Source organism: Epinephelus fuscoguttatus, linkage group LG6, assembly GCF_011397635.1.
Source record: "Epinephelus fuscoguttatus linkage group LG6, E.fuscoguttatus.final_Chr_v1".
NCBI lineage: Eukaryota > Metazoa > Chordata > Actinopteri > Perciformes > Serranidae > Epinephelus > Epinephelus fuscoguttatus.
Window position 1 is genome coordinate 42,118,715 of NC_064757.1, and position 12,673 is coordinate 42,131,387.

General features: G+C 41.0%; 1 protein-coding gene across 2 annotated transcripts in view; it reads right to left on the reverse strand.

The window, feature by feature from the left end:
* Positions 1-3: 3 nt before the first annotated feature.
* Positions 4-12,673, reverse strand: part of bmp2k (BMP2 inducible kinase) — a 67,376-nt gene continuing 54,706 nt past the window's right edge. Inside the window, exon 16 of one of the 2 annotated variants that reach the window (XM_049579975.1) lies at positions 4-5,021. In XM_049579975.1, the coding sequence (XP_049435932.1) occupies positions 3,586-5,021 (1,436 nt within the window). In that variant the 3' untranslated portion in view covers positions 4-3,585. Of the gene's footprint in view, positions 5,022-8,479; positions 9,036-12,673 lie in introns of those variants that run through there. The other variant, XM_049579976.1, reaches the window with a different exon arrangement.

Here is a 12,673-nt window from a genome sequence, read left to right on the forward strand (position 1 = left end):
CCACCTCAAGCTGCACTGAGATGACTCTTTTTTTATTGCATCAAACAGCAGTATAGCATGATAAATACAGTATCAGATTTACCCCTGTGGAAAAAAGAAAAGATGGAAAGCAGTTGTATGAAATGGTTCCACTGGTGAAAACACAGCAACCTGCAGGTTTTATTCAAACAATGTGCCGATGGCTGTGAAGGTAAATGCAGTGCTTAAGGCCGTCTATGTCTAGCACACAGAGAATGAGTTCTTGGAAGAGTTCAGCAAACAAATGACCTGATGACACATCACAGATTTCTGAGTGTTGAATTTTGTTTCCCTTTATGAATTTGTCAATTCACATTCTGCAGCAGAAAGACCTGCGTTAAAGAATAACTTGTGATATTCTGAGTTGTTACTGTCAACAAATAACAAGAAAAGACCAGAACGGTAACGAACTGATCCCACTGGCAAGTGTCCAAAACCTCATATCTTATTTCACTCTCTAGTTTTTGTTGAGTCAGTCTCACTTCCAACATCCTGCTGCCCCCAATGTGTATTTATCCGCAGCTGAAAATAGTCCCTAATAAAATGCACTTTGAAGCTATTATGTCCTGCTGTTTTAGAAAATTACTGAACCTTATTTAAAATGAAATTTATCTTTGTGAGCTGTTTTTAAAGGAACAGTTTGACATTGGGCACATGGGAGGAAAAAACTTGCTGAGAGTTAGATAAGAAGATTTATACCCGACTCTGAAGCTGAAGCCAGGAGCTTAGCTTAGCTTAGCTTAGCTTAGCTTAACATAAAGACTGGAAGAACAAGGGGAAACAGTTTGGCGAGCTTAGCTCTAACCAAAGGTAACAAAATCTGCCTACCAGCACCTCTCTTGGCCGGGCGCAGCAACTTCCTAGAGTCGTGTCGTCATCGTGAGTTTACCAGGAAATCAGAGGGACTCGAGGACGTCACTGCTCCAGGCCAAGAAAGTCTCTAACATGACGTCCTGTAAAAAAAAGAAAAAAAAAAGTAATAAGTGAGCCTTACAGGTACTGGTAGGCAGATTGTTGTTTCCAGTCTTTATGCTAAGAGAAGCTAGCGGTCTGTGGTATCAATCCCAAACCGCTGGTTCTCAAACTATTGTACATGTCTGAGTACGTGAGCTCCCTCTAGTGGTTCACAGAATCTCTGAAATTAATAAAAAAAAGAAGCATGTAATGCTATCAAAATACACCATTTCAAATTAAAATACATAATCTAAGAGACTGTCGAGATGTTATATCAAATAAGTTTTGCCTTTCCTGTAATATTTTTGCTTTGATTTAAGCCTGCTACATGATCACATTCATGACCGTAGCGTGTGCATACGTACATAATTAGTTGCGAGTAGAGCTGCAGCGATTAATCAACTAGTCGATGACTAATCGCCTATTAAAATAATCAGTGACTATTTAAACATTCTCGGAACCCATCGGCTGTATTTGGCGTCTGACTTCCGGCAGACGGCGATACAGCCTCTGGGGGCAGACCCAGAGGTTTGATTTAGGCGGAGGAGGCGAATTTCCGTTTCCGATTTCTGTTTATATATCAGTAAATATGCTGAACCACTGCAATGGATTCAGAGTTTGCAGTGACGGCAATTATGTTCCGCCTCGTTAGTTCACCGCACGGACCGTTTAACCTGGCAACAACTGCAGCCGGCTCAAACGTGATTGGTCAATATTACGCGGACTACAAACAGCCTACAACCGGAAACCAGGGCTCTTCCGCTCTTCTTCCGGAGGCAAGATCTCCGGGGTTTGCCTACAGACTCTACATTCACTCAATGCGGAGTCTGTATATAGAGACTACTATTTTAGTAGTCGACTAATCAGTTTGAGTCATTTTTCATAGAAAAGTACCCCAAAATACTCTTATTGCAGCTTCTTACGTTCAAATATTGGCAGCTTTACACACTCTCCCATGATGGTGAACTCAAACCCTTTGGCGTGAGTACGAAACAAGTCATTAGATGACATCATTTTGGGGTTTGGGAGAGACAGACCAACATTTTTCAACATTTTAACACATTTTTTGATAAAATGATTAGTCGACTAATCGAAGAAATAAATGACAGATTAGTCGACAATGAAAATAATTGTTAATTGCAGCCCTAGTTGTGAGCTAAACTTTGATGATACGATTGTAAGTGAGGTAAAATGAATGGTTCAAAAACACTGAAATCGCAGCTCCAAATGGGAAATGTTGGGGGAAAGAAGTGCGCATCAGGAGGACAATATTTCAGGCAGCTTTGTTAAAAGTGAAGTAGACAACAATCAACACTACTGTACTTAAAGGTTGGTCATACATTCATTCCTTTATAGAGTTATGTCTTCAGTAGGAACCAATGGGCTTGGGTTCTGAGAGCCACTAGTCTTTTGTAGCCAGACCTATCTCTAAAATTGGCTTCAAAGCCCCGGCACACTTCCTGGGAGCCTGAGCCTGATGGCAGGCTTATAGCCACAGTCTACATCTGGTGAGTCAGACTATAGAGCTGCAGACAGGAAGTCACGAAGTACTAAAAGTCGGACAAACATATTGTTGGTTGTGGTCTTTTTCTTGGATTTGTTGACAGTAACAAAAGTTATATAGAATACCATCAGCCTGTTCCTTTAACTCATCACACACCTCCCATTTATTCTTCAGCATAAATAATTCTGAAAATGTTACATCATCTAATGTTAGGAGCTCTTAACACTGCTGAGAAAATGGCGGTACAGCTTATGAGTTCTTGAAGTGGTCAAAGTTCTTAAAACACAAACCTAGACTAGTGATCTAATGTGGCTTTGTGTTTCATCTCTTCCTTATTTCTAACAGAATTTGTTGAACTTAAAAAAACAATATTAACAGTACTTACCTAGAAGATTACCGTTAGAAAAAAAAGGACACAGTTAAGAGTCTAAATTTAAACCTGACCCAATTAACTTTTACAGAAGTACAACAAAATTCGATCCCTTCTGGTATTCAAAGTGTAACGCAACACAAACCGCAGTCACGCTGGGCTGCGTAAAGACTACGGTGAAATTATGCATAGAGAAAGATCTAATAAGGATAAAACAAAGTGGTTAAGGTCAACTCCCAAATGATTCCACCGACATGAAAGTCCAACGTGGGCCGATTGTGTCGTGGTTTCCGAGGTACTGTGCAGCGAGGCGGAGCCCAGCTCAGGTAAGGCTTTGTGGTGCTAAAAAAACATATTGGTAGATCAGAAGGCAAGCCATAAAGAGCTTTTTGCAGCGAGTCAAGCGGTCAAATGTTAAGCTTATAATCACAGTACGATTTATCGAGTGGGTTTTCCGTTCCGGTTCAAACGTCTTTACGAGCGTTAAGATGCAGCATAAAAGGCTTCTCAGCAAAACAGGTACAGCTGAAGATATGTGGAAACATCACTCACACTCCACAGGATTTAGGTTTTTGTTATTCAAACTAAAAGATGTATTAAAAAGTTTTTTTTTTTAAAAAAAAGAGAAGCATTAGGACATTGTCAGCTCTCGGGGTTGGTTGAAGATGTTCCCAAGCCAAAAAGAAAAGCTCAGGGGTTATTTAACAGCAACTGGCAGAGTGGGAAGACGCAAATAAAGTCACTGCTTCAGGGGAAAAGGTGCAGCTCCGAACGGGTCGAGGTCCACTGGCTGTGAGGGCGGCGGCGGCGGCGGCTGCTGCTGCTGAGGTCCACTGTGGATGACCATTTCTGTGAAGGGCACTGCCCCAAAATCATCCATGCTGCTGTTTCCAAGAGCGCCGTGAAGGGAGCCTGTCCAGGACTTGCCATTGGCTGCGCCCATGTCGCTCTTGGTGTCGGTGAGTCCTTGATACTGGCCATGCCGGCTGCCGTCCTGAGGATGGAAAGGCTTCGCTCCAAAGGGGTCTAAAAGGGCCTCGTCCACCGGCAGAGAAGCTCCTTTGTCTTTCCCTTCAGCCATGGTTATATCAACACTGATGTTCTCTTTAGAGTCAGAGGTGCTGAGGAACTCGTTGCTGCTCTGCGAGTCTCTCCGGCCGACCTTCTTGTGTCTGCGGACTCGCTCAGGTGTGCGGTAAGTTGGCTTGTTGGTCTTGCGGCCTCCGGTCGGCGTACCGTGGTGGCGTTTGCCATTGCTGCCGCCTGCCGTGGTCTCCTGCTTGGTTTTTCTCTGGCGTGACGACAGCTTCTGGAGGCTGCGCTGCTTCAGCCTCTGCTGCTGAGGGCTGGCCGAGTCCTCAAAAGACTGCTGGAAGATATCTTCTGCGCTTCTGGAGGTGGTGGGAGGCGGTGCGGTGGGGCCCGGCTGGAAGGGAGAGAACCCGAAAATGTCAATGCCCTCGGGGGAAACAGGCGGCGTTTGGCCCATGTGAACATCACTGCCACTCTTGCCCGACTTGGAGAGGTTCCGGCTGAATGGCGCTTTGGTAAAAACATCAAATTCGTCCGAAGCTTGCTGCTCATGGCTGACTTGCCTGAAAGGCGCTTTGGCAAAGATGTCCGAGCTTTCTGAAGGCCCGACAGGCGAGGTTCCTCCGAGGAAGGGAACAGAACCAAAAACATCCACAGAATCGGTCGCTGAAGCAGCTCTGGCTCCGCTGGGCGTCTCAGGAGGGGTGATCAGAGTCGTGGCAGAATCCTTAGGACTCCTCCTGGCGGCTGAAGCTGCTTTACTGGCCAGAGCTTTCTTTGAGCGGCTCTTGACCCTGCTGGGGTCGTAGTCCGAGTCAGAGCTGTGCTTGTCTTCATCGTCCTCTCCCTCCTCTTCAGAGTCCATCAGCAGAGGCCTCTGTCCAAGATTCTCTGGCTCGGTGTCGTCACCGTGCTCACTGTTCAGGCCTTCTTCCTCCTCCACCTCTTCATCCTCGCTGCTTTTTGGCGAAGGAGGGTCGGACTCAAAGTCGCTGTCGGACTCTTCTCCTGGTCTGCAGCTGCTCTTTTTGCCTGGTTTGTGCTCCTTAGGCGCCACTAGCTGCAGAGCCTCTGTAGAGGTGGATACGAGCGCAGGAAGGCCGACCTCCTCACTGCTCTGCTCAGTCTTTTTCTCATCGGTACCTGAAACAAGACATAAATGCAAGAGTTAAAGATGTTACCAGTCTTCTTGTATTTTTAATCTTCTTTTGAATGTGCATTTCAAGTTTTAATGTCAGTCCCTTTGAGATATTTTTAAGTTTGATGTTTTAAATAACAAGATGAGTGACAGAAGGAGAAAGTCGATGCCAGAAGTACAAGTTTTCATCTCCCAAGAACGCCTCTCAGCCCCTCTGACCTCTGTAATATGTGGCTTTACTGAAATCAGGATTACTTGGCTTACGTTTGAAAGTCCACAAATACAAATCCTGACAGTTTGTCCAATATTGAAGCAGAAGGAGCAGCGAAGGAGAAATCACAAAACTCAATATGGTCTAAAAGCTGCTCCGACTTCTCTACTCTGACCCTGCAATAAGAAGAGCAGGCTTACAGGCGCAAGAAATGAGACGCCCGGCTTTTCAAGATTCACAAAATTGCTTTCAATATTTAAATCTCTTGGTAAAGAAGACTCAAGCTGTCAGTCACTTCCTTTAGAGTTGAAAAATAAAGCTTTGTTCTGTAATTACTACTCCTTACTTCTGCAATTCTATAAATTCTTACGCATGTTTGGCATTTGCTGGAAAAATTTGTGCCTTGTGTAAATTTATTTCCAAGAGATTTGCATAATGACAACTTAGAAATTAGCCTAATTAGCGAGTGGATAGCCTCCAATTATATTGAAAATAAATTGTGCCATACACAATGAGCCAATTTATTGTTCCCTATTAGTGGAGGCTCTATATAATGGAAAGCAGAGAAAGGACCCCCTGCTGTGGACACAAGAATGGAAACCTCTCCACGTCTTCAACCATCCAAACTGGCAGGACGCGTTGACAGATTAGCCAAAAGCTTTGTTGTTAACAAATGAAACAAGGCTGCAATAAAAGATAAAAAGTAATAAAACACATTAATGCAGGAAACACGAGGTGCTCTGCATCTGTTGGCTCCACCCGACTGCTCTGCAGATTATCACTTGTAATCACGTTCACCTCTCAGACTGAGACAATAGGAACATCTTTAATCAGGAGGGAAGATGTCAGACTGACACACAGATTTGTTTTGTCGCTGTTCCTTTGGGGGGAAAGCTGAAGGATTACACGCCGCGTCTGATCTCTTTAAGATACAGATAAGTGGTGAAAACATGCATGTGATTGTTCTCTTGTCTGATGGAAGATAAAATCTGTTAGGGATGTCTGACAGCAGGAGCTTAGAGAAGTCTCTTCCCTCACGCTACAACCACCACTGAACCTAGACTGATTTGATGAAGCTGCACAGAGGCGAGAGACTCTGAACTACAACGTTCCTCGAAACAAACGACTGATAATTTGACCACGTACCTATCAACATGATGATTTACACCCTAAATCTGATCAGCAGAGATTTCAAATCATTAATAGAGCAGGAGATGATAAACATCGCTCAACTCAGCTTCTCAAATGTTAAATTAATTGGGGTTTTTTCCCCTTATTGTAAAACTGTATCATTAAATAACTGATGGTGTTGGTCCGATAGTCAGATTTTGAAAAAGCTATTTGATGATGACACTTTGAGGTCAGTGAAAACTTCATTTACTTTTTGTTTTCTTTAATATTTTATAGATTCAGCTATAGATCAATCATCAGAAAAATCAGCAGCAGCTATTCCTTAAATCACATGCCACTGTGGCTGGAATTGAGCAACCTAAATAAACGGACCCATACTTAAAACAGTAGAACACATTTCCTCATCACATACACACTGAAAGCAAAAGCTGCTTCTCTTTGAGAGGGAACTGTTCTGGAGCTGAGGAAAGGATCTAATTTCTATTATTTTATTCCGACAACAAAATCAGAAAAGCAACTTTTTTTAAATTGGGTTTAATTTCTTTTTACTCCGACACAGAGGACTTATGTTCTTGGGGGGAATGAATGGAAGTCAAACTGTACTCGGTCATAATGTATATGTGAAGCTGTTGAGGTAGTTTGTTGCTCTATATTTTTACAGACTGAATCCTTTTGTTTTCAGGCCCGAATAACAGCACAAGAAGGATTAAAATATCAAGAAGCAGAGCAAATAATGATCAGCCTGTTTGAAGACACATCACTGCAGATGATTCATAGTTGCTCATATAGAAATATTTCAGCTGCACCAATCCACAGTGCCACACACACTGAAACTGCTCCTTTTGGGAGTTTTAATCATTTCACCATGTTTTGTGACAAATGTGACCGGCACCAGTCGTGATGAAGGCTGATGCCTGAAACATCCGGCACCCAGAATTTATCATTTTTGGATGTGTGTGCTGTTTTCTGAGTCTTCGGTTTGTTCCAATCTACAGTGCAGCAAACAATAGTTAAGTACAATAACATTAAAGGATTTCTTTAAGCAGACTGTTTGTTGGAAGTATCTCAAAACAAGCTGCTCTGCATATTTAATCAATCATACAACAGCTTGATAACCTAATTATTATCATTCGAACGGCAATTTAATTTCAGAGAGTGTACATTTTTTATTTCATTTGCTTCAATCATGTTTGGAGATACAGTATATGTCTGTAAAGCCCTGAGACAGTGTATATTTCAGATGATCTTGCATAAATAGTTGAGGAGTTTTAGCATTTTGTGTCTTGTAAACAGCAAATGACTTCTTTACTATCTTAAAGGTGTACTATGCAGGAATTGTCGGCCAGTGAAAGTGAAAGTCGACCCCAGATTTGGCTCGTTTTGGACCAAGCTTTGTGTTTTTTCAGCTCTGTGTCTGCAGTTGTCATCGCTTCCTCTTGAATGCTTGTAGCTTACGCTCTGCCACCTGGCTGCAACCTTTTCATTGAGTCCCAACCTCACCTGAGCACAGGAATGTCCCGAACACAGCAAAATAAGAAAAATGCGAAGAATAAGAAAGTGATGACAGAAGGGATTACTTTTGTCTGAGTCTACACATTGTTTTAAGGAAACTCCTGCATAGTGTACCTTTAAAAAGACGGTCTGAACGGGTCATCTTTGACTGATTGTGTGTTGCAAATTATGCAAAAGCACAAGCAAAATAAGACTACAGACAGATAGAAAACAATTACAGATACACATGAAGAATTTCATCCAAATAACGTCATGAAAGCTTTTTTAAAAATGTAATTGGAGAAAGAAAAGCAGCCAAATTAAGGCTGGGAAAAATGTTAAAACCTAAATTAACCACACTGAACTTGTTTAGCATCATGCAGGTCGTGCGTCTCAAAGAGTAAACTGCCTCACACGTCACACACCGGTTAGTTCAGGACAAACAGTCGACATCATTGTGCATTTTTTGCGACCATCACCTTCATTACCGAACATTAAATTAAGAACTTTCGGACGACAGAGAGCTCAAACAAAGACAGCCATGTTAACAACAGGAACATCTTGCACATGGTGTAGTGGTGGAGAGACTCTAATATTTTATGAGCGCTATAAAAAAGGAACCAAAGTGAATTTTGATTTTGAATGTTTTTTATTTATCAGTAACATTCTATAAAGAAATACATTCACACTCACAGTATGATACAGGACCTTTTACATAGTCTGTTGCAAAAACAAGATATGTATAAGACAACTTATTGATCTATAGGTTGTTTACTTTCCAGGAGCTGCTGATATCGAGCAGGAACTAAAACTGAACGGTGCGGATGAATTCCCAAAGTTTTAGTGATCTGTTCTGGGGCTTCTAGCAGGATGTAAAACCGACACAGGATGCTTAGTAAGAGGGGACACCATCACCCCGAGACAGAGAAGATACAAGCACAGAAAACTTGCAAATGTAAACAATATATAAACAACATATTCAATGTCTATGTTTGCTTGTTCGTCCCATTGAATCCTGGGATGTTTCACCTTTCCTCACACTTTAAACAAAAGGAAATTAAAGTGCAGTTAATGGCTCTGGTCGTCCCTTTCACTTTTCATTTTGGCTTTGATGGTTCGCCTGTTCACACTATAGATCCATCCACCAGTACACATGAACAAGATGTTTCTGAGTATGGCTGTCTCACTGAATGACAAATGAAAAGAAACAAAGCAAATAATAATTAAAAAAAAAAAAAAAAATGAGGCAAAAGTTTTTCCACAGAAGGCCCAATCGATAAAAGCAGGCAGTGATATGAGCGGAGACATGAAGTGGAACATTAACTCCAAACTTACCTTCAGCTAAACACATGACTTATATTTTAACCAGTTAATATATTTGTACAAAAATGTGTATGATTCATGTCTGCATGGATGACTTAAATGGGTCACTCTCTCACTTGCTGCTCTAAGGCGGAATAACAGCAGCACAATGAGGCTTAACAAACATACAGCCCTTTAGGATTGTATGGATTTTATAAAAAAGAAAACTAAAATCAAAATGTCATCATTTTGATATCATCAGGACACTCATCAAGCATTCCTTTCAGCACAACAATTTACATTTACACTACTGAATGTGCCATCAGCCAGTTGTGTTCAACATAAGGAAAATAACACGGTTCAGAGTTGTGTCAGTTGGTGCTCATGAAAATCTGAACTGATCTACGTTATGTAAGAAATACGCTCCTAACATCAGGTACATCAGGGCAGAGTAACTTCAGGATTTTACCAGCCAACTTGCTTTCTAATAAAGGTTACCTCAAAGGGTGGAGAATACAGTAACTCATTTGTTTAATTTACCTGCCAGCTGGTTTTAAAGTCGTTCCTTTAATCCAAACTTTGGGGAGCAGAGGAAAACAGAGCTGCTGCTAAACTCCTCTTTACATTTTAATTCTTCAGGTAAATGTCATCTATACGGAAGCCAAAAACGGCTGTGCTTGCTTTTCTTTTTGAGATAGCAAAGCTTGTTTTCTCATGATAATGGGATAAATTATGTTGATTCTTAAAACAACAAAAGTCAGATTTCTCAAGATAACAGGATAATTAATCACAAGACAACGACTTCTCCTGTGATCACGGGAAAATTCTGGAGAACAAGAAAACGAGTGTCTAGAGATCACACCTAACTTCAGGCTTCAAGATCACTGTCATGACTGTCAGGGAGGAGATTATCAGTTGTCGAAACGCCACTTAAGCAAGCAAGACCCTCCTGATCTCTGATAAAGAATATAACGATCTTAGGGCAATGGAATCATTAAAAAAAAAGGATTAAAGGACAGCTGTTCTCTGCTTTCGTACAGATGAATTTCAGTTCTTTTGTTATGACTGTGGGGAATAAAGCTCCGCCAGTATTACTGACCTGGTTAATAAGAATGCCATATAAAGGCACTTTGTATCTAGGAAAGGAAAGACTTCCACTATAAAAAAAATCCCTTAGACTTAATAACTGCAAGAAAAACAGGAGTATTAAAATGTGCAGTCACACCGCCAGCAACTGAACTACTGCCATACGAATAAAGACTTGTATGAAGTCCTCCTGTCTAAAGACCCTCTGCATCGTACAGTGACAGCTATCCTGCAGGTTACCTGTGTGTCACACTTCAGATGGTTCTGATAAATTCTTGGTTACAATCTGTCAGACTGTACAATTTCAATTTTGTACGATGAATCGTAGCGTTGCCGTGTAAATCGCAATAAATGTGAGTCGCAAGTCATCCATCTGCGCTGCACGTAGATTTTGAAAACGCAGCATAGCAAAACAAACTCTGGCCACAGTCCTGGATTTATTTAGAGTGTTTATTTTTTTATTCGAAAATGGCACTTATAAGATTGCATCAGCCAGCGTATTCTGTCTCTTTTGATATCTGCAGCTGTTTTGATAATTAATATTTCTAAAAATGATATTTCCAGGCTCACAATTTTGAGGATTTGCCACTTTCCTCGGTCCTAAATTAAATTAAATTCATTATTTTGGGGGTCTGAAAATGTTGATTGGACAAAAAGATATTGGGTGTTGTCACAGGCTGTTTTCTGATATTCTGCAGATTGAATGATTCGAGAAAATGATCTTCAGATTAATCTGTAACAAACAATCTTTAGTTAAAGCCCAACGAGCGAGAATTTTGTCTCAAATTTTGTTGAAGAAAAGACTGAAACGTTGCAGCATTAAAATCCTTATTTCTGCAGGTTAGACAGAGTGCGGGAGTCTTATCTATGAGTTTTATTCATCTTGTCCCTCTCCTGCGCACCTGTTTGGAAATAGATGTGTGAAGTTTGTACGACCCTTTAGTAGTTTACAGACAAAAGCAAGTTTAGAAAGGCCAACAACTTAAAATTATGAAACTAAAGCACCTGTAAGTTTGCCAACACAAACTTCAACAGCTGATAAAACACTGATGTTGCAATGACGACCAAACTTCACCCAAATAAAAACACAGAACACAGACATTAAACCTGACTGATCTGAGAGTTGCCAGCGGTGTGTCTGCACTTAAATGATCACCTGCAACCTAAAGACCCAACTGACACACGGTGATGGCACAAACACAGGAAGCTAAGAGGCTGATCAAAAATTAGTTGCATATAATTTTCTCATGCCAGCCTGTGGAAATCACACACAGTCCCAACAACACGGGTTTATTTGACCTTTCTGTGGTTTAAATTCAGTACAAAAGTCCCTTCAATCTGTTTGGTTTCTTTGTTTTGGTTTTCCAATTTGAACTCAAATAGAATTTTATATTCCTTAAGTAACAAGTGAAGACGATAAAATATTTCCACACCTACATTCAAGTGCTTAGAGGGTTATATTGCATCATTATCTTGTCTTACTCTACTCTAAACTGTAGCCACTGGACTTGCATTAAGCCTGCATGTTTAAGGACACAAGAGATGAATTTACTGTAGAAAAAAAAATCTACTCTCCTCTAGAAAATATCTGCGTTTTAGCGTTGATACCGTTTATCATTAAATATATTCTAAGTTACAAACAGCGTTTCTAAACTGCCTATCAAAACCAATTCACATTTAAGGAGCAGGAAGAGTACAGAGGCACAGAAGCTTATTGCTGCCACCGACGTAATATATGTAGAAATACTGCACTTTGATATTCACATTGTTATACCAAGGCTATGATCCGTGTCGGGGTTAAACCTCATGCAGTCTGACCGGTTAGTGAAGCCAAATGAGAACTAATCATCAGGTTGTATTAGAGTGGATGTTAACATCGGCCTCCACAGTAAAGTGCACAGTCCACACGAGAACATTTGAGGCTTCGTCGCAACAGTAAAGAAAAAAAAAACATTTTGCAAACTGTGAGGAATCTTTGCAGTTTCAATGGCCGAAGAGGATCAGTGGTGTTTTAATGTAAACAAATGGCAAAGAGCCACAACTTTGGAAGTTCAAGTGTTCCCCGAATGGAGGTTATTAGTACCAGGGCTGAGTGATGTGTGGGTCTGATTCGACAGGTGCTGTGAGTGTTCATGATATCATGATGAGAGTTTTTGTTTGTTTTTTACAGAGTTAATTATGACTGAAAATCTGCTTAACAAAGAAGAGGGAAAGATGAGTTTCATAGAGTTCTTGTGAGACACCAGGACTATCAGAGTGTCAAAGGGTTCGGAAACAGACATATGAGTTAGGAGGAAATCATCTGACAGTCGTTTCATATGCTGGAGTCATCTTACTTTGATCCATGATCATTTGCTCACATTAAATTTGTCTGGTTGTACAACATGGATCTCGATCATTAGAGCATCTGCACAAGGTTCAGCACAGATAGGAAGT